The sequence below is a fragment of the Rana temporaria genome, chromosome 3, assembly GCF_905171775.1.
Source record: "Rana temporaria chromosome 3, aRanTem1.1, whole genome shotgun sequence".
NCBI lineage: Eukaryota > Metazoa > Chordata > Amphibia > Anura > Ranidae > Rana > Rana temporaria.
In genome coordinates this window covers 39,644,015-39,670,775 of record NC_053491.1, presented here as the reverse complement: position 1 = coordinate 39,670,775, position 26,761 = coordinate 39,644,015, and the positions used below count along the sequence as shown (strand labels likewise).

The 26,761-nt window shown below is 47.1% G+C and overlaps 1 protein-coding gene across 2 annotated transcripts in view; it reads left to right on the top strand.

The window, feature by feature from the left end:
• Window positions 1–16,618, top strand: part of KIF7 (kinesin family member 7) — a 114,921-nt gene extending 98,303 nt beyond the window's left edge. For both annotated transcript variants that reach the window (XM_040342415.1, XM_040342414.1), the window contains exons 17-19: window positions 7,370–7,568; window positions 15,197–15,361; window positions 15,441–16,618. In XM_040342415.1, the coding sequence (XP_040198349.1) occupies window positions 7,370–7,568; window positions 15,197–15,361; window positions 15,441–15,832 (756 nt within the window). In that variant the 3' untranslated portion in view covers window positions 15,833–16,618. The remainder of the gene's footprint in view (window positions 1–7,369; window positions 7,569–15,196; window positions 15,362–15,440) is intronic.
• The last annotated feature ends 10,143 nt before the right edge of the window (window positions 16,619–26,761 follow it).

The following is a 26,761-nucleotide window of genomic DNA, read 5'->3' as shown; positions in this document are numbered from 1 at the left end:
CACCGACGTTCGGCTTCTTTCGGCTACGAGTGACGCGATGGATGCGACCGTCGGAAGCCTCTCGGAAGACTGTCAATCAAGAAGGAACGCCCGCTCCCGAAGACCCATACCCGGAAGCGACGGAGAAGATGCATCTCGAAAACGGGTAAGTACAGCTCATATTTTACTACAAATAGCCGATTCCCCTAGACCGAACGAGCAGGAACCTTATGGGAGAAAAAAAAAAAATTCATAAATGGGTGAACACCCGCTTTAAGGGATAAATTAACTATCCTATAGTTTAAGTGGACATATAAGTAACATGTGACCAAGTGTTATCGAAATATCTACAGCCGTTTGGAAGTTATGAAGTAACATGTATTTCCCATAGAGTTGAATGGGACTTTAAAGAAAAACCCCGACCATGGCAAATGGGGGTGGGTAAGGGTTAAACCACCTATCCTATGTTTGTTGCTGATATATAAGTAACATGTGTGCCAAGTTTCATGTTAATATCTTTAGCCGTTTGGACGTGATGCTGGAACATACATACATACATACACACGTTGAGTTTTATATATATATAGATATATATATATACACACATGGAAAACAGTAAAATATGATAATACAGGTATCGCATGACTTTGCATGATAAATTCCACAGTCCACCAATTTTGTATAAGTACATGTATATATTGCAGAGTAATTTGTACAGAATGGATTCATTCCATTCCTCCATTGTACAGAATGAAAGAAAGCAATCCATTGTGTTCAACTGTCATGATTGGTCATGGTGGTCACATGGTACTGCCAACGAGCCGGTACTCTGGTCATCCTGTGGACATGGCCGGTGACAGAACACACCGCTCCGCAGCTGGGCGATCGGTGCATTCTGATAGGATGTCATATGACGCCTAGTCAGGATAACTAAACCACCACCCAGCTGTCAATCTATTGGCTGGATGGGAACTGGTTAAAGATTAAGTTCACCTTTTAAAATAAAATAATAAATGCACATCTCTTTGCAGGTAAATAAAATGTGCATTTATTATGTTTTTTTTACTTGGAGCCTGATAAGCATTGCATCAGCGATCCGCAGATTACAGGTGCCATGCAGGACTCCTGCAGACTTCTCAGTGTATCTGTGTGCCCGTACCTCGTATGGGCAGACAGATACAAACTGACAGGGAAAGACAATGAACTACCAGAGCGCTCCACAGCGTCATGGTAGTTCATTGAAACACAAAGGCCGTGGACAGATTCTCCCACCTGAGCTGTGGATCTCTGCAGGTTTTCCAGAGTTACCATGGACCTCTTGGCTGATTCTCTTATTGCTCTCCTTGCCCGGCCTGTCAGTTTAGGTGGACGGCCATGTCTTGGTAGGTTTGCAGTTGTGCCATACTCTTTCCATTTTGGATTGAACAGTGCTCTGAGATGTTCAAAGCTTGGGATATTTTTATATAACCTAACTCTGCTTTAAACTTCTCCACAACTTTATCCCTGACCTGTCTGGTGTGTTCCTTGGCCTTCATGATGCTATTTGTTCACTAAGGTTCTCTAACAAACCTCTGAGGACTTCACAGAACAGCTGTATTTATACTGAGATTAAACTACGTACAGGTGGACTCTATTAACTAATTAGTTGACTTCTGAAGGCAATTGGTTCCACTAGATTTTAGTTAGGGGTATCCGAGTAAAGGGGCTGAATACAAATGCACACCACCACTTTTCAGATATTTATAAAAAAAAAATTGAAAACCATTTATCATTTTCCTCCAACTTCACAATTATGTGCCGCTTTGTGTTGGTCTATCACGTAAAATCCCAATAATATACATTTACATTTTTGGTTGTAACATGACAAAATGTGGAAAATTCAAGGGGTATGAATACTTTTTCAAGGCACTGTAGATAGATATGAGGTCCTGACTCCACTCTGGCTTAATTTGACCTGATTTTAGCTCTAAAACGGTGACAGCCAGGCAACTGGCATTTACAGGAGAAGGTTGGCAGTGGCAATATCATATTTTTCTCAGTACCGTGTCTTATTAACCACTTAAGACCCGGACCTTTAGGCAGCTAAAGGACCTGGCCAGTTTTTGCGATTCGGCACTGCGTCATTTTAACTGACAATTGCGCGGTCGTGCGACGTGGCTCCCAAACAAAATTGGCGTCCTTTTTTTCCCCCCACAAATAGAGCTTTCTTTTGGTGGTATTTGATCACCTCTGCGGTTTTTTATTTTTTGCGCTATAAACAAAAATAGAGCGACAATTTTGAAAAAGATGCAATATTTTTTACTTTTTGCTATAATAAATATCCCCCAAAAATATATAAAAAAAACAATTTTTTCCTCAGTTTAGGCCGATACGTATTCTTCTACCTATTTTTGGTAAAAAAAAATCGCAATAAGCGTTTATCGGTTGGTTTGCGCAAAATTTATAGCGTTTACAAAATAGGGGATAGTTTTGTTGCATTTTCATTCATTTTTTTTTTTTTTTACTACTAATGGCGGCGATCAGCGATTTTTTTTTTTATGACTGCGAGATCATGGCGGACACTTTGGACAATTTTGACACATTTTTGGGACCAGTGTCATTTTCACAGCAAAAAATGCATTAAAAATGCATTGTTTATTGTGAAAATGACAATTGCAGTTTGGGAGTTAACCACAAGGGGGCGCTGAAGGGATTGTGTGACCTAATTTGTGTTTCTAACTGTAGGGGGGTGTGGCTGTAGGTGTGACGTGATTGATTGTGTTTCCCTATAAAAGGGATCACACGATCGATGCGCCGCCACAGTGAAGCACGAGAAAGCCGTGTTTACATACGGCTCTCCCTGTTCTTCAGCTCCGGGGAGCGATCGCGAGGGAGCGGCTAGAAAAGAATAGCCGCTCCCTCATCCCGGATCGCTCCCTGAGGCTTAGCGACCGCCGCATGTACCGGGGGGGGGGGGGTCCCGATCGGACCCCCGACCCAGGGAAAGGCAGCTACGTGCTGGCACGTCGTTCTGCCTGTCTGTGCCATTTTGCCGACGTATATGTACATGCGGCGGTCGTTAAGCGGTTAATGGGCACAGTCAGGTTTGCAATGGCACAGTGAGGCTTGCGATGGGCACAGTGAAGCTGCAAATGGGCATTGTTGACCCTCTTATCCACTTACAGTAGCTGCTGCATTTCTCACCCTAGGCTTATACTCGAGTCAATACGTTTTCCCCGTTCTTCAGCTCCGGGGACCGATCGCGGGACTGCAGCGGCGATCGGGTCACGGAGCTTCGGACCGGGTCGCGGGCGCGCGCCCACGACCCACGGCTAGGCACTTAGAGGACGTACCTGTACGTACATGTGCCCAGCCATGCCATTCTGCCGACGTATATGTGCAGGAGGCGGTCCTTAAGAGGTTAAATTAAAGTGGTAGTAAACGCTTTACTACCACTTTCACTTACAGGTAAGACTATAATAAGGCTTACCTGTATGTATAAAGGAGATCTTCCCCTCGCAATGCGCCGCTGACTGCAGCGGCGCATGCGCAGCGGAGATCCTCGGCTAAAGGCCCGGAAACCCGCCAGACCTTGCCGGAAAGAAGTCTCCCGCACGCATGATCGGGAGTGACGACATCGCCGCTCCAGCCAATCACAGCGTTGGAGCGGCGATACCCGGAAGACATGCCGAGGAAAGATGACATCTCCCTCGGCGTGGACCAGGTAAGTTCCTCGTTCCAAGGTAAGTATTTCATAATGAGCTAGTATGCTCATTATGGCATTTGCTTTTCAGGTGTGAAAAAAAAACAAAAAGAACGGCAGCAGGTTTACTACCGCTTTTAAACCTGAGGTTCTATTTTTTTTCCATTACAGTTGTCTATTTTTATGACCGTGTATTTTTATTTGAAGTGTAATGGTGTAAGGATATAATATCGTTGATGTTCTGTGAAAGGAATCCATGGATTTTTGATTAGAATGTCTGAAAAGCAATGTTGTGTGAACAGGGAGCTTTGACAATGACATAAAGTGATAGCCTTTCAGTGAATGGGGATTATTTGTCAAGGAAAATTCTTTAGAAAGCAGTTTGGATAAAACATTTCTAAAATGAACACTCCGTTCAGAACCGGACAGGAAACGAGAAGAAAAAAAAGTTGGATTTTCAGGAATGAAACCACAACTTGAAATATTAGATTAAAATATTCGATTCTATTGTGTACAAAATGTTAAAATAATCCTAAAGTGGAGTTTTGTTTAAAAAAAAAATGGGCAAACAGGCAGAAGGGACATGCTTTGTTTATTTGTCATTAACCCTTTCATGCCGAGCGTACGCATATATGCGTCCTCGGCTTTCGGGGGTTATACCGGGATGATGCCTGCTCGGTTTTTATGCCGGAGGAGCGGGAGGGGACACCCCCCCCTCTCGCCGCTCTGACCGGGCCTCCTGTCCCACCGGGAGACCCGATCCTCGATCCGGAGCCTCCAGTGTCCAGGCGCAGACTGAAACTAAGCCGTAAACGGCTTTGATTCAGTCTCTGCAATGGAAACACGGACGTCACGTCCAGGTTTCTCGGCTGCCAATGGCGCTGGATTTTAAAAAGTACACAGTATTCAGAATCGCCGTTTTCAACGATCTGAATACTTTGAAGTGCAAAGGAGGGATCGGGGGTCTTTTAGTGACGACATCGCCGCTCCAGCCAATCACCGCGCTGGAGCGGCGATACCTGGGAGATGTCATCTTGCCTCGGCGTGGACCAGGTAAGTTCCTCACACCTTGTTCCAAGGCAAGTATTTCATAATGAGCTAGTATGCGGTGCATACTAGCTCATTATGGCTTTTGCTTTTCAGGTGTGAAAAAAAAAGAAAAACAGCAGCAGGCTCATCCAAGCCTTACCAAACTGTGCAGAGGATAGCCCCAGGGAAAGAGAAGCTGGGAGTGGGGAGGGGCGCGGGTACCGCCGGCATGCGGGGATTGATCGGGAGCTGTTCTCCCATCGATCACCCCGGGGAAGAGAAAAGCCGCGGGATTACATAGCTGATAACCCGCTGTTACAGCTGACTTTACATTGCAGCTCCCTCCGCTCTGCTCGCGGTTACACACAGCCCCGCCTCCTGACCCCGTGCCTGTATCAGATTGACAGAATGCCAGTCCAATGCTGGGACGTGTTCTGTCTATATGATCCAATGCAATGTAAAGTAAGCTGTAACAGCGGGTTATCAGCTATGTAATCCCGCGGCTTTTCTCTTCCCCAGGGTGATTAATGGGAGAACGGCTCCCGATCAATCCCTGCATGCCGGCGGTACCCGCGCTCCCCCCCCCCCCCCCCCCACTCCCAGCTCCTCGCCAGAAACTATTTTGCACTCGCAAGAAGGTGCCAACGTGTTTCATGGTAGATCGCTTTTTCAGGAGACCTTGGGATACTAGGGGATACATATGTTAATTTCAACATATCATAGCTCACACAAATAATTAGTGTTAAAACATACACTATATTACCAAAAGTATTGGGATACCTGCCTTTATACGCATGTAAATTTTTATGGCGTCTTAGTCCGTAAAGTTCAATATTCAGTTGGCCCACCCTTTGCATCTATAACAGCTTTAACTCTTCTGGGAAGGCTGTCCACAAGGTTTAGGAGTGTGTCTATGGGAATGTTTGAATGTTCTTCCAGAAGCATTTGTGAGGTCAGGCACTGATGTTGGATGAGAAGGCCTGGCTCGCAGTGTCTGCTCTAATTCATCCCAAAGGTGTCTATCGGGTTGAGGTCAGCGCTCTGTGCAGGCCAGTCAAGCTTCTCCACCCCAGACTCCTTTCATCCATGTCTTTATGGACCTTGCTTGGTGCGCAGTCTTGTTGGAACAGGAAGGGGCCATCCTCAAACTGTTCCCACAAAGTTGGGAGCATGAAATTGTCCAAATGGTCTTGGTATGCTGACGCCTTAAGAGTTCCCTTCACTGGAACTAAGGGGCCAAGCCAACCCCTGAAAAACAACCCCACAAAATAATCCCCCCTCCACCAAATGATTTAAACCAGCGCACAAAGCAATGTCCATAAAGACGTGGATGAACGAGTTTGGAGTCCTGACCTTAACCCATTAGAACACCTTTGGGATGAATTGGAGTGGAGACTGAGAGCCAGGCTTTCTCCAACATCAGTGCCTGACCTCACAAATGCTCTTCTGGAAGAATGGTCAAACATTCCCATAGACACACTCCTAAACCTTGTGGACAGCCTTCCCAGAAGAGTTGAAGCTGTAATAGATGCAAAGGGTGGGCCAATTCAACATTGAACCCTACAGACTAAGATTCCATTAAAGTTCACGTGCATGTAAAGGCAGGCGTCCCAATACTTTTGGTAATATAGTGTATGTGATTTTAATGTTTTGTACACAATAAGAATACAATATTTTAGCCGAAAATTAATACGTGTATGACCAGCATTACTGTCTCTGAATTTTGGCAGAAGAGAAAATATGTGAGCACTCTGATTTTGGTACAGTTACAGTGCTGGCTACATAGTGTTGGTAGCTCATTGATAATCTTTATTGGTTGCTGGAAATTGCCCCTTAGACCCCTTTCACACTGAGGAGTTTTTCAGGCGGTACAGCGCTAAAAATTGCGCCGCTATACCGCCTGAGAAACTCCTGCACTGCATACTCAATGTGAAAGCCGGAGAGGGCTTTCACACTGAGGCGATGCGCTGGCGGGAGAGAAAAAAATCTCCTGCCAGCAGCATCTTTGGAGCGGCGTGTATACCGCTTTTTTCCATTTAAAACAATGGGAAACCGCGGCAATACCGCCCGCAATGCGCCTCTGCAGAGGCGCATTGCGGGCGGTATTAACCCTTTATCGGCTGCTAGCGGGGGTTAATACCGCACCGCTAGCGGCCGAATCCCGTGGCAAATCCGACGGTATAGCGCCACTATTTTTAGCGCCACTTATACCGCCACTGCGCCTCCCGCCCCAGTGTGAAAGGGGCCTTAGGATCCTGTTGGAAGGGAATACTTCGCCTGCCAAAGATGAGTAAATTGATGCATGCACTTTGGAAGTTCTGCACCCCTGTTAAAGCGTACAAGTGCAATACTTTTCAAAGCCTGCAATCCAGAATCTACTTTCTACTCTTTCCAAGTACGCCTAATTACTCCCCAATTTTTACCTTCTAACACAGGTGCTCCCACTGTAAGCCTGATTTCAGCTTTCATCTGTAGTTTTTGGTAGTTACATCTGACCAGCTGAGAGAACTTTCTGACTTTTCTATTTTGGGACATTGTATGTCATGAAATCATCTACCACTTTGATGAAGTGAGGTGTGAGAAGACTCTTTTAGACTCTAAAATAGACATGATTTCTAAGGTTTACCCATATATTGCTATACCTTAATTCTGCCATACGTAACTTTTTATTTTTTATAGGTAGTTACACTGCGTGAGGAGGAGCATAAACTGCAGATCGCCTTCTCGGAGCTGGAAATGAATCTGGAGGAGCAGCAGCAGCTGGTGTACTGTCTGGAGGTGGCGCTGGAACGGCAGCGCCTAGAAATGGATCGCCACCTCACCTTGCAGCAGCAGGAACATGAACGTAACATACAACTCCTGCTGAAGCAATGCCAAGGTGTGCTTTTGTCTTATTTATATACTTCATACTTTGTTTGTTATAGGCAATATGTGGAATATTAGAATATGAGCTTATATTGTTATATTGACAGTTTTGTACTCATTTCCGCTTTCTGACTGTTGTGTTAAAGTGATTGTAAAGGCAGAAGGATTTTTATTTTAATGCAGTCTATGGATTAAGATAAAAAACATTCTGTGAGGGCGTGGCCTGGACATGGCAGCGTAGAGAAGTGAAGAGCCTGAGCTCCTACTTACTTTCCAGCAAACCCACATTTTCCTGGCAGAATATTCTCCCGGGATGAAACGGAGGAAGGTAAAGAATCTCCAGAGCCTCTCGTCAGAGATCCAAAACTTGTTCCCGGGACTGCGATCATCTAGCTCCCAGGCCCGCAAGGTGGATCCACGTGGAAAGGCATCAGAGGTCAGGTGGCGGCATTTCCTGCTCCCCCAGCCTCATCAACCTCAGACACACGTTCAGACTTACTGGATGCTTTCCATTCCCACCCGATGGGTTTTCCATGTGAACAGAGGATGTCCCTATCGAACCCCGGTAACTCAGGCTTGCGTGCCCTCATCCAAGCCTTACCAAACAAGGCATATATCGAGGCACTCTTGCTTCGGCTGGATGAATCGCACTGCAAAGACCTGTAGGGGGTCCGCACTGAGGTACACCAGATAGCAGAGATGGTATCCACGGTGGAGACTGCTATCTGTGCCTAAAAAACCTGCATCTCCCAACTGGAAGCAGCACAGGCCTCCCAAACCACCCAGGTGTCTACCCTTCATCTCCACCTGGAAGACCTAGAGAACTGGAGCCACCGTAACAACTTGCGGCTCTAAGGTCTCCCGGAGGCTTGAGGACCTCAACATTTGCAGGACATTGTACTGGCGATATTTAACAGGCTTCTGGACTCGGCCCCCTGGTTAATTTGGAGATGGACAGGGTACACAGAGCCCTGGCCCCCCCGTTTCTCGGACCCCAACAGACCTTCACTGGTACACACACAAAAAGATGATCCTCAGGAAGGCCTGGGAGCATGGAGAAGTTGACTTCAACAGGGCATCAGTAAAGATCTTCCCTGATCTCTACAGGGCGACCCTCCAGTGCCAAGCACTGCTCTGTCCACCCCTGGATAAGTCTGCACATACAGATGGGCATTCCCCCTGTCTCTTGACAGTCCGGAGGAGCTCCTCGTCATTTGTGCTACACCACCCGGATGATCTGTCAGCCCTGTTCTGCTTCCTGGACACAGCCGCCATCGTGGTCCCAGACCTACCAGAAAAAACTGTGCCACTCCAGGCCCTGCAGGTCTTCCTCCTATACGGACCAGGAACCGACGTGGGTCTCGGAATCTACCGCTCCCCTTTGATCCTGAGTCCTGATCCCGGGAACTACTTCTACATTTATGCTTGCTGCTTTGCGGCATGAGGCGGCTGAGGTATAGCGACTACACAGTTACTGCAAACTTGTACTGTAGATTCATATAACTGCCAAGGACTTGGTGCCTTAGTTTTTTATGGGCTATAACCCAGAATACCTGTCATTGCAAATGCCACCCTAGCAGGCTTGCTATACTTATTAATATTCTGCAGAACCTGTTTCCAAGTCAGAGGGCTTTGCTCCTTTATTTTTTCAGCTCCTCCTAAGTATCACAATCAGACTGCTTTCAAGTTTGCCCATTTAAATGGCTGGACTGCACCCCTACCCTCTGTACTTTGATCCACAGGTCCCCGCAGAAAACCACTGGGGTGCCTGCAGGGACATTTCATGATCATCCCTGTCCTGGGAACATATCAGTGTACCATTTTGCCAAGGGCTTTTCTTTAATGTTAAATGTTTATTTGTTACATACATTTTTATGACTCTTGGGCATTTTAATGACAAGTTAATGTTGTTAACTCAGGGCTCAACCTACTGACCCTGTTCGGCCTCCTGCTGCTCCATAGCGAGGTATGGCTCATGGTATACGCAGTCTACTAAGACCCTGGACTTTGGACTGTGCCTCACAATGGGGCAGCTGGGTGGCTGTACTAGGCCTATACTTCTACTCGGCGTACTTTTAGGGATTGGAGGGTTGTCTGCATATGCAGATATGGTTATTTACTAAGTATAAGATAGTATAGTAATGCAGATAATCTCTATTACTACTCTACTTGTCTCATAGTTTGCCGACTTCCTCTTCCATTCTTAGTGTTTCTTATTTCCTCCTTACAGCCTTACAACTAACTTTTTATCTTTACAGCCTCTGGAAAGTTCAGGATGCTACCTACCTTTTTGTTTCCTACCACTTTCCCCCACTAAGCCTGCACTCAATGGTGGAGCTGTGCCCCGCAGCAGTGAATGCTTCTACAAAGATTTAGTTGTTGAATACTGGGCTCTGAGGTTCTGAACCCAAAGCCACTTCTCCACCTATAACTACCTCATCTCTCATATCTCTATCTCTCTCTCCCCCCCACCCCCCCCCCCCAACCTCTTCTTCTCTAGCCCCACTATAGCTCTTATGACCTCCACTCCCAACCCCCTCCCCCCCTTGTTGGCTTTTTTAATGAACTCTGTGATTATCTGATTATCACTTCCCTCAATGTTAAGGGGCTAAATGTCTCGGAGAAAATAAAGGATGCTCTTGCATGATCTGAAACGTTCTCGTTCCGACGTGGCATTTTTACAAGAAACCCATTTCAAAGCGGGCAAACTCCCCTTTCTCCAGAAAAGATTTTACCCCTTTGTATACCATGCCTCAAACCAGTTGGCTAAATCTAAAGGTGTCTCCATACTGATCTCTAGCTGCGTTCCCTGGTCCTTACTGGACGTATGCACGGTTGAAGGTTCTCGGCTCTTGATTGAATAGATTGATAGCAGCGCAGCCATTGGCTCTTACTGCTGTCAATAAAATCCAATGATGCGGGGGTAGAGCCGAGTCTTGCATTCAGCGGCAATGGACGCCGAATGATGGACTCGGGAGAAAGGTAACCCCCTGGGAGAGCGCTTCTCCTAGGGCAGGCATGTCCAAAGTCTGGCCCGCGGGCAGAATGCGGCCCCTGGTAATTTGGATATATATATATATATCTTTAGCGCCCCCCGGGCTACTAAAGATATATACTGTATTTATCAGCTCTACCTCAGAGGGGACAGGGAGGGGGCATAACAAGCATTTTCTCAGCGGCATCTGTACTAGGAAGTTCTGTCTCCTAGGCTGCCATTGGACGACTGTTTTGTCTATCATAGAAGGCAGGACTTGGTATTAAAGAGGCCGCCGAGAAAACAGGAGATTCTCCTGCATGTAATCTGTTATCACTCGTCCCGCCCCCTCCCAGGCTGCAAATGGGCATGGATCAGGCTGCACTGATGACAATGGGGAGGCTGCATTCATGGCAGTGGGGAGGCTGCATTCATGGGCACAGACCCTTATTTTGCTTCACAGTTCTTTATTTTTATTTTTTTTTCCCCCTGAAACTTCCCTCTTAAAGGGAATAAGGTATACATAAAATAACACTCCCAAGCTCATCCTTAGTCTTGAGCGGCGCTCAGGGATTTTTTGGGCCCACAAAAGATATATATCGATAGATGTATAGATGGATACAAATAACACGCCCAAGCTCAACTCTTCACCACCACCAAGAATTCTTGTTGGGCAGAGTATTAGTTGCTCGGACGAACACACTTAGACCAAATTTTAATCGTTCAAAGAATATCAGGCAAAAATGGTCGGCCCTCACGCATGTTCACTTCATCAAATCTGGACCTCTTTGAAAAAAGTTTGGACACCCCTGTCCTAGGGAGTTAACTGATGTGGGGAGGAGCCGCCGGCGGACCCTAGAAGACGGCTTTCGGGGTCACTCTGTGCAAAACGAGCTGCACAGTGGAAATACCGTATTTATCGGGGTATAGCGCGTTCCCCTAAAGTTGCCCCCATTCCTGTGGAAAAAAAGTTTTTTTGTACTTACAGTTTTGGTGTCTTGCGCGGCGTCCATCGGCGGCCTCGTCGGGTCCGGCGTCCATCTGCGGCTTCGGGTGTCCTCTTTGTCGGGTCCGGCGTCCTCGCGTCCTCCCCGCTCGTTTCCTGCGCCGAGTTTGAATACTGTGCCGACATATAAGGAGCGCAGTACACTCGTGTATCGTCGGGCAGGCTCGGCTACTCTCGCGATGACGTCCTGTACGTCCAGGACGTCAGCACGAGAGGCGACGAGACTGCCCGAAGATACACGAGTGTACTGCGCTCGGTATATGCCGGCGCAGCATTCAAATTTGGCGCGGGAAAGCGGGTATCAGCGTATACCGCGCACCCACGATTTTGCCCTGATTTTTAGGGCAAAATAGTGCGCGGTATACGCCGATAAATACGGTAAGTATGACATGTTTGTTATTAAAATAAATCAAACCTTTACAATCACTTGGTTGTAAACACTTGCATATACCCAGTGAAGTGACTGGCCTCAGGTGATACAGAGATGAAACAAATCCTCCTACATCAATTGTACCTGCACTGTACATCTACAGCTATCTTCCCCCTATATTCATATAAAGTGTAGAATTTACTCGGGATCTCTCAGCTCTGAAAAGCAGGGGATGGGAGCTGAAGTTACATCAGTGAGGAGAGCTCTGAGAGCTGATTGGAGGGAAGGGACACCCCCCCCCCCCCTCTTCACAGAGCACACATGAGCAGAGCTGATGCTGTCAATCAGCTGGAGGTCCCTTCCTTGTCACCATTTTTCTCTTGGTGTCAGGAAAACTTGTCCGAAGTGATTCATGCTTAAAGCAGAGGAATGTGGCAGCGGACAGAAATTTACACTTGGTGTTCTGAATTGAGACAAGTACACATTATAGAGGGATATGCTTTGTTCAGATTTCATGTCTGAGATTTACAACCTCTTTAAAGGTGCTGTAAAGGAAAGGAAACATTTTTTCCTAAATAGCTTCCTTTACCTTAGTGCAGTCCTCATTCACTTACCTCATCCTTCCATTTTGCTTTTAAATGTTCTTATTTCTTCTGAGAAATCCTCACTTCCTGTTCTTCTGTCTGTAACTCCACACCGTAATGCAAGGCTTTCTCCCTGGTTGGGAGAAAGCCTCTTGAGGGGGGAGGGGGCGAGCAGGAGTGTCAGGACGCCCATTAACACACCGGGATGAGGGCGCGGCTATTCGTTTATAGCCACCCCCTCGCGAACGGTCCCCGGAGCTGAAGAACGGGGAGAGCCGTATGTAAACACGGCTTCCCCGTTCTTCACTGTGGCTCCGTCATCGATCGTGTCATCCCTTTTATAGGGAGACACAATCGATGATGTCACACCTACAGCCACACCCCCCTACAGTTGTAAACACACACTAGGTGAAACAGAAATCCTTCAGCGCCCCCTGTGGTTAACTCCCAAACTGCAACTGTCATTTTCACAATAAACAATGCAATTTAAATGCATTTTTTGCTGTGAAAGTGACAATGGTCCCAAAAATGTGTCAAAATTGGCCGATGTGTCTGCCATAATGTCGCAGTCATGAAAAAAATCGCTGTTTGCCGCCATTAGTAGTAAAAAAAAAAATATATATAAAAATGCAATAAAACTATCCCCTATTTTGTAAACGCTATAAATTTTGCGCAAACCAACCGATAAACGCTTATTGCGATTTTTTTTTTTACCAAAAATATGTAAAAGAATACGTATTGGCCTAAATTGGGGGAAAAAAAGTTTTTTTATATATTTTTTGGGGATATTTATTATAGAAAAAAGTAAAAAATATTGTTGTTTTTTTTTTCAAAATTGTCGCTCTATTTTTGTTTATATCACAAAAAATAAAAACCGCAGAGGTGATCAAATACCACCAAAAGAAAGCTCTATTTGTGGGAAGAAAAGGACGCAAATTTCGTTTCGGTACAACATTGCATGACCGCGCAATTACCAGTTAAAGCAGCGCAGTGCCAAATTGTAAAAACACCTCTGGGCATTTGGCTGCACATTGGTCCGGGGCTTAAGTGGTTAACCACTTGCCGCCCGCCAATGACATATTGACGTCGGCAAAGTGGTTGTAGAATCCTGACTGGACGTCATACGACGTCCTCAGGATCCTGAGCCGCTGCGCGCCCCCGGGGGCGCGCATCGCGCGCCGATCGTTGTTGCAGGGTGTCAGTCTGACACCCCGCAACACCGATCTCGGTAAAGAGTCTCTCACGGAGACTCTTTACCACGTGATCAGCCGTGTCCAACCACGGCTGATCACGATGTAAACAGGAAGAGCCGTTGATGGCTCTTCCTCACTCGCGTCTGACAGACGCGAGTAGAGGAGAGCCGATCGGCGGCTCTCCTGACAGGGGGGGTTCGCGCTGATTGTTTTTCAGCGCAGCCCCCCCTCGGATCGCCACATGGACCACCAGGGATGCCCACCCTGGACCAGGGAAGGGCAAAACAAAAAAAGGGGGCAAAAAAAAAGTCTGAAAAAAAAAGATGCAAATCAGTGCCCACAAATGGGCACTGACTGGCAACATAAGTAAATCAGTGCCACCCCACAGTGTCCATCAGTGCCGCTCCACAGTGTCCATCAGTGCCGCTCCACAGTGCCCATCTGTGCCACCCCACAGTGCCCATCTGTGCCACCCCACCGTGCCCATCTGTGCCGCCCATGAGTGCCCATCTGTGCCGCCCATGAGTGCCCGTCTGTGCCGCCCATGAGTGCCTGTCTGTGCCGCCCATGAGTGCCTGTCTGTGCCGCCCATGAGTGCCCGTCTGTGCCGCCCATGAGTGCCCGTCTGTGCCGCCCATGAGTGCCCGTCTGTGCCGCCCATGAGTGCCCGTCTGTGCCGCCCATGAGTGCCCGTCTGTGCCGCCCATGAGTGCCCGTCTGTGCCGCCCATGAGTGCCCATCTGTGCCGCATACCAGCGCCGCCAATCAGTGCCACCCCACAGTGTCCATCAGTGCCGCTCCACAGTGTCCATCAGTGCCGCTCCACAGTGCCCATCTGTGCCACCCCACAGTGCCCATCTGTGCCACCCCACCGTGCCCATCTGTGCCGCCCATGAGTGCCCATCTGTGCCGCCCATGAGTGCCCATCTGTGCCGCCCATGAGTGCCCATCTGTGCCGCCCATGAGTGCCCATCTGTGCCGCCCATGAGTGCCCGTCTGTGCCGCCCATGAGTGCCCGTCTGTGCCGCCCATGAGTGCCCGTCTGTGCCGCCCATGAGTGCCCGTCTGTGCCGCCCATGAGTGCCCGTCTGTGCCGCCCATGAGTGCCCGTCTGTGCCGCCCATGAGTGCCCATCTGTGCCGCATACCAGCGCCGCCAATCAGTGCCACCTCATCGATGTCCATCAGTGCCATCTTATCTGTGCCCATCAGTGCCATCTTATCTGTGCCCATCAGTGCCATCTTATCTGTGCCCATCAGTGCCACCATATCAGTGCCCGTAATTGAAAGAGAGTGGTTAAGCAAGTATAATTTTACAACAGGCTGAAGGCTCTAGGGCACATGCAGTAGTCTTGAGGTTTCACTAAACCATTATTGACCATGATCTGACTAGGCTCGTTGTGATAAATCTTGACAAGGATTTTACAATTTTAGGTTTTAATTTGTGTGACGGTTATCTTTCCAGAAATGTTTGGGCTTTTGGACTAAATTTGACATTTTTTTTTTGTCTTTCAGACCAGATGGGTGAGGGATTGGCGGGAAGCAAAAGACAGTACGAAGGCAGGATCCAGATGCTTGAGAAGGAGCTTGGCTGGTACATGTGGGCTCATCAGGAGCTTAGTCAGAGACTGAGCAAAATGGCCGTTCCTCCTCCGAATGCTGCAGGAAATCAAGTGAAAGGTATGAGTTTTCAAAGTCCTTGTAAGCAGTGTTTACTGTCTGCAGTATGTTCATTCACGTTCTTTTTCCTCTTTTAAAGCTCCTCAAGGAGATGGCAGAGTCCTTCATAATACTGAGAGACACGTCTCCTTAGCTGGGTGTGCCGAAGAAAATAATAACTTGAACAGTCAACCACTTGCTGCAGAGCGCACCCTGAGACCTAGAGAGGAGTTGATGCATGTGCCATTACCACCCACATGGAGGCGCTCTTCCCTACCTTCGGAAGAGCAGGCGGGACTGGAGGAGCTAAGACATCGGGACGCTATGAATGAACCACTGAACAACAGATTGGTGCAACCAAATGATGGTGTTTGCCAAAGACCTGCTATGTACTTGCCCAAATCCCGGCGAGATGTTCGTAGATGTAATATAAGTGTCATGCCATTGATGTCTAACATGGAGATGATTGACGTAAGAAGAAACCCACTGTAAGAACAGTTTCCACACTGTTTTTGTCTTCAGCTAGTGTGTTTCTGGTGTACAACGATCAGCCATAACATTATGTCCACCCACCATAACCCGTCAAGGCATGGACCCCACTAGAAGGTATGTGGTGGTATTTGGCACCAAACAGTAGCAGATTCTTTAAGTCCTGCAAGGTGGGACCTCCATGGATCGAACTTGTGTTTTCCGCACATCCCACAGATGTTGGATCGGATGGAGAATCTGGAAGGTCAAGTCAACATCTCAAACTCGTTGCGGTGTTCTTCCCTTCATTCTTTAATTCATCAGACCAGGCCACCTTCTTCCATTGCTCCGTGGTCCAGTTCTGATGCTGATGTGCCCCATTGTAGGCACTTTTGGCTGTAGACATGGGGTCAGCATGGGCACCCAGACCAGTCTGCGGCTCTGCAGCCCTGTACGCAGCACGCTGTGATGTTCAACATCGGAACCAGCATTCACTTTTTCAGCAATTTCAGCTCCAGTAGTTCTTCTGTTGGATCCGACTACACAGGCCAGCCTTTGCTTCCCAAGTGCATTCGGCTTTATACATCAACTTCAGGGACTACATGTTCACTTGTGCCTAATATATCCAACCCACTTTCAGGTGCCATTGTAGCGAGATAATCGGTGTTAATCACTTTACCTGTCAATGGTCATAATGTTATGACTGATCATTGTGTAAGTACAATTGTAACCTGTGGTGCAATTCTGCATAGAAACCAATCGGCTTCCATTTTTTTTTTCTTTTGTCAAAGATTATAATTGAACAAGCTGAAGTAAGAAGCTGATTGGCTGCCACGCACAGCTGCACCAGATTTTGCACTCTCCAGTTTTAGTAAATCAACACCACTGTGACTAATTTAAATCTGTGTTTTAGCCCTGGTTCACACTGATGCAGTGCAGGAAACGCAGCGAATCCTGTGCGTTTCCCACATGGCAGTCGCACTGTGTTCTGCGATCTGCTGCGGGTGTCTGTTAAAAGTTAACGACCCCCCCCAAAAGCAGGTCGCAATCGCAGTGTGTTTTCCTAAACCGGATGTATAAACACCCGTGTGATCCGATTCCAGTGTGGCTATTAAAAAGGCGTCTGCACGTTTTTGATGTGGATGCAGTGTGATTTGAACCATCAAAAATCAATGGGCTCAAATCGCGCCGCACAGAATGTGATTTGCACAGGAATGCGGTGCGATTTACATGCAGTTCCCAGTGTGAAACTAGGCTAAAGTGACTTTCACTTAAAAAGAAAAAGGAAAACCCTGCTAGCAGGTATAAAGTCCAAGGGCCAGATTCACAGCAAAAATACGCCGGCGTATCTACTGATATGCCGGCGTATTTTCAAATTTGCTGCGTCGTATCTTGATTTGGAATCCTCAAACCAAGATACGATGGCTTTTGGCATAGATCCGACAGGCGTACGGCTTCGTACGCCTTCGGATCGTAGGTGTAATTCTCCAGCGGCCGCTGGGTGGAGTTCGCGTCGTTTTCCAGCGTCGGGTATGCAAATTAGCTGTTTACGGCAATCCACGAAGGTACGCGCGTTCGTCGCATTCTCTTACGTCGTCGCTAGTTGGCTTTTCCCGTCGCAAACTTAGGCCTGCTATTTCATGGCTTAGATTTAGAACAGCCATGTTAAAGTATGGCCATCGTTCCCGCGTCAAATTTAATTTATTTTATTTTTTTTGCGTAAGACGTCCGGGAATTCAAAAGTACGTTACGCACGTCGCCATTCAAAAAACACGTCGGGGCGCCGTAATTTCGCGCAAAACGCGGCGGAAAATTTCCAAACGGAGCATGCGCAGAACGTTCGGCGCAGGAACGCGCCTAATTTAAATGGTACATGCCCCATTTGAATTAGGCGGGCTTGCGCCGGACGGCTTTACGTTACACCGCCGTAAGTTTACACGCAAGTGCATGGTGAATCAGGCACTTGCGCTGAAAACTTGCGGCGGTGTAACGTAAAGACGATACGTTACGCCGCCGCAGATCTCTGTGAATCTGGCCCCAAGTAAATAAGGATGCTTTCACATAATGTGCTGCTTCTGTACACTCTAATGCCTTCTGTACACTCTAATGCCTTCTGTACACTCTAATGCCTTCTGTACACTCTAATGCCTTCTGTACACTCTAATGCCTTCTGTACACTCTAATGCCGGACTACTTTAACTGGAAAACCTTTAGCACTTTCAAGTAGTGTCAGAGTTTGCCCACTCCCTCCCACCCCCTCCTTCTTTCTTATTGTGCCAATACTGTCCTAGGCTGCCTTGGGCCGGCCATACACGGTTTGAATCTTGGCCGGTTCAGCAGGAACCGGCCGAGATTCGACCCATTAATGGACTAGCTGAATGTACCAAGTTGATCAATGAACTTGGGTACAACCAGTCTGTCCGATTCTCTTGCGATTATCGCTAGGGGCTGCTATAGTGATAATCATCGTCTTCTCCCAGTGGGGGAGGATGGCTTCCCCCACTTTCCCCCGCCCCACCACCAGTAGAAGACAAAGGCCCAGCAGGAGGGATTCCCACATCAACACTGTCAGTGTTGATGGGGGAATCCAGCAAATTTATTTTCTGTGACCAGTGTTTGCAGAAAATACATTTGCTCTGTGTATGGCCGGCCTTACTGGCCAGAAGAAAGAAGCGGGAGGGGATGAGCAAACTCCCGTACCTGGACATGGCCGAGCTTCTGCCCATTCGTAATGACCTGGATTTTGAGCATATTGGGGGCAATAAAAGCTGGTTCATGGATATGTAGGCATATGCGCTCTATACCTTCTAGCTAAGTTATTGTTTTTACAAGTGGCTCATTTACTTCAAAGAGACCCTGTAACCAACTTAAAGGATAAGTTCACCTTTTGTAACATGTTGGATGCCACAGAGATAGTCAGGATGTATAGTGTTCTAAATGCACCAGGGCCTAGAGTCTCCCCCCTGCTAGCTATCTAAAAAAAGTGCGGCTAAGTGGTACTCCATTCATTCACAGTGTTTTGTGAATGTGGAAAACTACAAGTACCGACAGGCTTATCGGCTGACGGCTTGTAGTTCTCAATGAACTCTCAGGGCGCTGTTGATCAGAGGTACGGGCAGACAGCTACACAGACATTCTGCAGGACCGTGGCATTACACCCACAATCTGCCGGTGCAAATCATTACAGGTCCTTAAAGGAACACTAAATTTAAATAACAAACATGTTATACTTACCTCCACTGTGCGGCTGGTTTTGCACAGAGTGGCCCCGATCCTGGTCTTCTGGGGTCCCTCGGCGGCTGTCTCGGCTTCTGCTCCGCAAGAGCTTTCCACCTTCATGCGAGCGAGTGAGCATAGTGGAAAGCTCTTGCGGTTGCGCTCCCGTGATACAGCGGCGGGCATAGCCGCTGACTGTATGACTCACCCCCGGCGTGCCGCGTCATTTGATCTGATTGACAGCAGCGCCAGCCAATGGCTGCGCTGCTATCAATTCGTCCAACCTAGCCAATCAACGCTGTTTTAAGCTGCATATTTTGCACCACTTTTTGGCAGCTAGTGGTGCACTTTCAACCCCAAAGAAGGGGGTAAAAATGCCCCTGTTGCATCGCTTCTGTATCGCTTCTGTATCGCTTTTCAGTCACTTTGGAAGTGCTGGCCATTCATTGCAACGGGCAGGGGTGTTTTGGGAGCACTGTATACAGCGCTCCCAAACGGCCCCAAAGATGCTGCTTGCAGGACTTTTTCTAACATCCCGCAAGCGCACCGCCCCAGTGTTAAAGCACTCATTGCAGAGAATGGGAGGCAGTTTTCAGGCGCTTTACAGGTGTAATTTCTAGCGCTAAGGAAAATGTTTGCCAGCACACCATGGATTAACAAGGAAGCATCCAAGCAGATTGTTTAATGCATGATCACATCAAGAGTAGTGCAATGTTTCGGAGTCACGTAGGACGTATTATCACATGCCTGACGAAGGGGTCCAACGTGGCTCCGAAACGCTGCACTACTATTTTGATGTGACTTTTCCTTGTTGTGCTGGCAAAGATTTTCTTTATGACTTCTGAACCATTTTCCAGCTGGTTGTTGCTGCAGCACCCAATCCCTTGAGAGCTTTTCGAGGAACGTGTGCAATGGGAATATGGAGTACTATTTCTAGCGCTAAAACGCCTAAAAACTGCCTCAATGTGAACGGGGTCTTACAAGAACAAAATGCTTTTTATTTTACCTGCAAAAAAACTGCAATTATTTTTATTTTTTTCTAATTGTGAACTTATCCTTTAAATTTAAAATGTAACCCTGCAACTGAAAAATATGGTTAATCACAGTTCATTCATGATTTAGCAAAAAGGGAGGGGGCGGCTGTAATGACTTTTTCACATAGTGCCAGGCAGGTTTGGACAGCTCCCTTAGGCCCCTTTCACACGGACGGATAGAATGGTGCTTTAAGCTGCGGATTTTCTATTTTTCTACCGCAGCTAAAAGCACACAATGTTTTCCTATGGCCCCATTCATACACAGCGTTTACTCGCGATTACGTTACATGCGGTTTGGTGCGAATAGAAAAAATAGAATTGAATGCGTCCAGATGCGATGTAGCGCAGCTATTTGCACATAACCGCAGGTAATCGCAGTCTTTTTTGTCAACTGCGGATAGCAGCGTTTTAGAATTCAAGGGACCCAAACAAAAACAAAAAAAATAAAAATGGTTGCTATGGAAATGAATACCGCAGCTAAACGCAGCCGCAGTTAAACGCACGTAAACGCATGTAATCGCAATGTGCAAATGCAGCTAAACGCAGTGCCTGGAGCCTTGAATTTCACAAAACATTTGTAGTGCTTTTAACTGCGGCAAAACAGCCGTCCGTCTGAAAGGGGCCTTAAAGTAAATCGTCATTTAAAAACAACATTTTGGTTTTACTGGGGTTATCTTTTGTGTATTAAATTTGTTTGATGATCGGAATACACAAGGTTTAGGAGTGTGTCTATGAGAATGTTTGACCATTCTTCCAGAAGCGCATTTGTGAGGTCAGGCACTGATGTGGACGAGAAGGCCTGGCTCGCAGTCTCTGCTCTTATTCATCCCAAAGGTGTTCTTTTGGGTTGAGGTCAGGACTCCAAACTCGCTCATCCATGTCTTTATGGACCTTGCTTTGTGCGCTGGTTCAAAGCATTTGGTGGAGGGGGGATTATGGTGTGGGGTTGTTTTTCAGGGGTTGGGCTTGGCCCCTTAGTTCTAGTGAAGGAAACTCTTAAAGCGGTGGTTCACCCTCAGTAACAACATTATAGCATTAAATTCAGCATAGTAGCGCGAGCTACAGTATGACTTTTTTTTTTTTTTTTTGCCCCGTACTCACTGTGTAATCCTATAGAGAAGATTCCGACTCCCCGCGGGGAATGGGCGTTCCTATCCAGAGGGAAGATGATTGACGGCCGGCTATGGCACGTCACGCTCCCGAAGATAGCCGGAGTAGGTCTTGGCTCTTCCCGGCGCTATACGGCGCCTGCGCACAGACATCGGAGCTGACTGCGCAGGCGCCGTGAAGAGCAAACACCTATTTCGGCTATTTTCGTGAAGCGTGACGCGCCATAACCGGCCGTCAATCACGAGCCCTCTGAATAGGAACGCCCATTCCCCGGAAACTTTACTACTCGATTACAGAGTCAGTACGGCGCTAAAAAAAAATATAAAGGCATACTGTAGCTCACGCTACTGTGCTGAATCAAATGCTAGAAAAAAAAATTATGTTTTAGGGAGAACCCCTGCTTTAAGGTGTCGGCCTACCAAGACATTTTGGACAATTTTATACTCCCAACTTTGTGGGAACAGTTTGGGGATGAACAGGTCAAGACTCTGTGCAGGCCAGTTAAGTTCCTCCACCCCAATCTCGCTCATCCATGTCTTTATGGACCTTGCTTTGTGCACTGGTGTGCAGTCATGTTGGAACAGGAAGGGTCCATCCCCAAACTGTTCCCACAAAGTTGGAAGCATAAAATTGTCCAAAATGTCTTGGTATGCTGACGCCTTAAAAGTTCTCTTCATTGGAACTAAAGGGGACTGAGCCCAACCCCTGAAAACAAACCCCCACACCATAATCCCCCCTCCGCCAAATGATTTGGACCAGTGCACAAAGCAAGGTCCATAAAGACACAGATGAGTGAGTTTGGGGTGGAGGAACTTGACTGTCTTGCACAGAGTCCTGACCTCAACCAGAAAAAACATCTTTGGGATGAATTAAAACGGAGACTGTGAGCCAGGTCTTCTCATCCAACATCAGTGCCTGACCTCACAAATGCACTTCTGGAAGAATGGTCAAACATTCCCATAGACACACTCCTAAACCTTGAGGACAGCCTTCCCAGAAGGGTGGGCCAACTCAATATTGAACCCTACGGACTAAGACTGGGATGCCATTAAAATTCATGTAAAGGCTGGTGTCCAGAACACCCCCTAGATACACTAGATTGGCAAAAGTATTGGGACACCTGCCTTTACATGAACTTTAATGGCATCCCAGTCTTACTCCGTAGAGTTCACTGTTGAGTTGGCCCACCTTTTGTGTAGAGAACACCTCCAAGTTGCCATATTGCATTTTAAAGAAAATGTCAGAGCTGCAGATTGAAAAGGAAAGGTCATTTTTACATTTTGTGTCAATCTTTTTATTCAGTTTTCCAAATTACTTTCAAACTTTATAATGTAATCCAAAAGACTGCGAAATGGCTCGGTCACTATAACCAGTAAACGGTTAGTTATCAGTGCTGCATGTTTTACAGGCAAGGAGGTAAAACCGAAGTCCAAGTCCACCAATGGGTATCGGGAATGGCGCCAAAGTGGTCCCCTATGAGGAGACTTATATTGCGAAACACAGGGCTTTTTTTCTTACAGAATAGGTGCAGGAACTCCCTCCTTCTGAGTCACCTCTTGTGTCCCCCCCTACCCACCTCTGAGCACCATTTCTTGGTTCCACCTCCGAGGCACCATTCTTTGGTTCCACCCCCTCCCCACCTCCGAGCACCATTCCTTTTCTCCACCTCCGAGCACCATTCCTTGGTTCTATTCCCTACCTATCTCTGAGCACCATTCCTTGGTTCCCTCCCCCTACCCACCTCCGAACACTATTCCTTGGTTCCAACCCCTACCCACCTCCAAGCACCATTCCTTGGTTCTATTCCCTACCTATCTCTGAGCACCATTCCCTGGTTCCACTCCTTACCCACCTTCGAGCACCGTTACATACATTCAGTGCTGGAGGTGTCGGAACTGCGTTCCCCCGCGTTCCTGCTGAAAAAAAGCCCTGGCAAAACATGTTCAGTTATAGTTCAAAAAGAGGCCAAACAACCAATGGGCCTTACAATTTTTTTTTTTTTTTTGTATTTACTATATATATAATTTTTTTATTTGCTTTGTTTTCCCCATGAAAGTGGAGTTACCCTTTCAATTCTTGTTATGACCTATTTATTACAGCCACCCTTGTAGCTATTTTTTTTTAAACCACTCTCTTATTACTGATAAAACGTCGCACACCACATACACTGTGTCTTTATAGAAGATCTGCTACCTGCAGTAGGGGAAACGTTGTGCTTGTATTAGGAGATGTAGATCATTATTTGCTGTTGAATAGTCTCCAGTTAATGAAGTCCTCATACCTCTTCACCTAGAGTACCTTGGGATAATGTAGAAGGAAGAATCTTTGGCAGTTTATTATTGTATGATATTGCAGTTAAAGTGGATTTCCGCCGAAAAAATAAAATATTAAGGTAGCAGCTACAAATACTGCAGCTGCTGACTTTTAATATATGAACACTTACCTGTCCAGGGCGCCCGTGATGTCGGCACCCGAAGCCGATCTCTCCCTCGAGTGCTGCTGCCACCATCTTCGGTAAGGGAATCAGGAAGTGAAGCCTTGTGGCTTCACTTCCTGGTTCCCTACTGTGCAGGAGCGAGTCGCGCTGCGCAATCCCACTGGTCCCTGCTGTCTGCTGGGACCTGTGTGTCTCCCAGAAGACAGCGGGGGGGTTGAATAGGCGCCGGACGTGGCGTAGGTTGCCACAGCGACCTATGCCCGGAAGTGGGAGCAAATACATGTATTAGACAGTTATCTTCTCCCTCTGAAAGGTGCCAAATGTGACACCGGAAGGGGGGGGGGGGGATCCGAATTTTTTTGGGTGGCACTCCGCTTTAAAGTGGAATTCAAAGATACCCCTAACCACTTTTAAATCTGTCTCCTCCCCCTTCTAAGCCAACATTCACATTGGGCCGATTTGGCATACAATTTGACGTATCCAATCGCGTGCCAAATCGAAGGCCATTTCCGCCAATTGCACCGTCCGGTGCGGCACACCTGTACTACTTTTGGCGATTTCGTGGAAGTCTGTACATGAAGTCGGACTGCTTTGCCAGTTTGAAATCGTCTGAGTTCAGCTGAACTCGCACAATTTCAAACTCTCCCTCAATGTGGGCGAACACCTATGGAGGGCCGGTTCAGCAGGAACCATCCAAGATTTGAACCATGTATGGGCAGGCTGAATGTACCAAGTTGGTTGATCGATCAACTTTAGTAAAACCAGACAGATTTTACATGCGATTATCGCTAGTGGCTGGTATTGCTGCTAGCAATAATCACTGTCTTCTCCCAGCCGAGAGAATACAATAGCTCGGGGGGGGGCTGGGGGGATTCAAAAAAAGTGTGGAAACTTTTTGAAGAACCCTTGTATATACTTATTATATACGCCGCACCAATCTGGTCACATGACCCCGCTCCCCTGTGTCAGCGAGTGCTGCAGGGCAGAGGAGGGAGAGCCCACAACAGATGGGCCATTGAAGCCTGTGGGTGACATCACTGCTCCTGGCTTTACTTGCCGTTGTCAGTGTGCTCTCTCCTCTCCCCTGCAGCCACCACTGGCATACACAGGGGAGATCATGTGACCGGAGCGGCCTAAAAATTGGTTAGTATACAGATCTTTCTTACACAGGTTAGTAAGAATAGGAGGTAGGAATGGACACTTTTAGGTCTAATTAGGAGTTATCCCAAAATTCCACATAAGGCTCTGTTTCCACTATTGCAACCCCAAAGTCGCTTTCGGGGCCCCCCCCCCAACCTCTGGCCATGTACGGTATTGCATGCCATTGAAGTTAATGCGGAACAAATTATTTTCGTTTCCATTGACTTCTATGGGGAAATTCGCTTTGATATGCGAGTGCTTTAGATTGAGCATTCTCCTGGAACGGATTATGCTCGTAATCCAAGGTTCCACTGTATACAGATTACCTAACAATAGAGAGCACATTATTACATTGTATTGCTCTCTCTGGAGTCACCTATGCAGTCATTTTAGTTTACATGTACATATGTATTTTTTATGTTTGTAAATGACTTTTTTACATTTTTGGTATTTTTGTAATATTGAATGACATTAAACTTCTATTTAAGTACTCTACCAATGTGTGTGTGTTGTGTTTTGTGAACTCTTTTGTTTCAGTTATGTACTGCAAGCCGCCATATGACAGAAGATATTGTGGCCAGATTTACACGTGGCAATGCTTGCTGCACTTCTGGAAAACGATCCGCAGTGGATCACTTTTAAGAGGTATTTTCCTGTCCATGTCTCCTGTTTTAACCCTGAAAATGACACATTACTATCCTGCAACCATGTGCATTGCAGTGTGGTCCCAGTCACTAAAATGCATTGCGTTTAGAAGCTGTATTGCCCACTAAACACGGCAGGTAATAATGTTCAACACATACACAAAGCATTGGGGGTGGGGGGGGGGGGCAGCTGCCTTTACAACTTGCAGAGTAAAATTGACATGTACCCAGTGACATGGCTGGCTGTCCAGAGGGGGAGATTCAGAAAGAGATACAACGACGTATCTCCTGATCCTCTGTCGTATCTCTGAGTTCCGACGGTCGGATCTATGCGACTGATTCATTTCCGCATAGATCTCCCTTAGATCCGACAGGTGTAAGTGACTTACACCAGTCGGATCTTAGGCTGCAATCTCCCGCCGGCCGCTAGGTGACGCTTCGGTTTTTTACGCGACGAATATGCAAATTCCGATTTCCGCCGATTCAGAAACGAACGCCCGTCGCTTTTTTTTTTACGTCGTTTGCGTTCGGCTTTTTCTGGCGTATACTTACCCCTGCTATATGCGGCGTATCCAATGTTAAGTATGGCCGTCGTTTCCGCGCCGAGTTTTGAATTTTTACGTCGTTTGCGCAAGTCGGTCGCGAATACGGATGGACGTAATTTACGTTCACACCAAAACCAATGACGTCCTAGCGATGTCATTTGGAGCATGCGCACTGGGAAAAATCGCAGCAGGCACAGTACAATCTGCGCGGGGACGCGCCTGATTTAAATACACTCCCCCTAGCCGCGGAATTTGAATTCTGCCGGGGAGTTACGATCCGCCGGCGCAAGTTTCGAGGTAAGTGCTTTCTGAATACAGCACTTGCCTCAAAAAATTGCGCTGGCGGATCGTAAATAAGATAGATTACGCGGATCTAAAGATCCGCTGATCTATCTGAATCTAACCCAGAGATGATACAAATCCTCCTACGTACGTTACACCTGGCTATCTGCAGTCTTCTCTTCTCTACATAAAGCTTGTCTGAGCTTTCAGAAAGCAGGGGGCCGAGAGCTGAAATTACACTCTGCAGAGTTCAGTGAGAGCTGATTGGAGGGATGGGACACCCCCCCCCCCTTTCACACGGGAACAGAGCCGAGGCTGTCAATCACAGGCTGGAGGTCCCTCGTCGTCAACTTTTTTTTTTCTTGGGGGTCAGAAAAACCTGTCAGAAGTGCCTCATGCTGGTAGCAGAAGAATGAAGCAGTAGAGACAGAAATGACACGTTGGGAAAGATTTATTAAAACTGGAGCATTCAGAATCTGGTGCAGCTGTTCATGGTAGCCAATCAGCTTCTGACTTCAGTTTTGAAAATAAAACCTGGCAGCTGA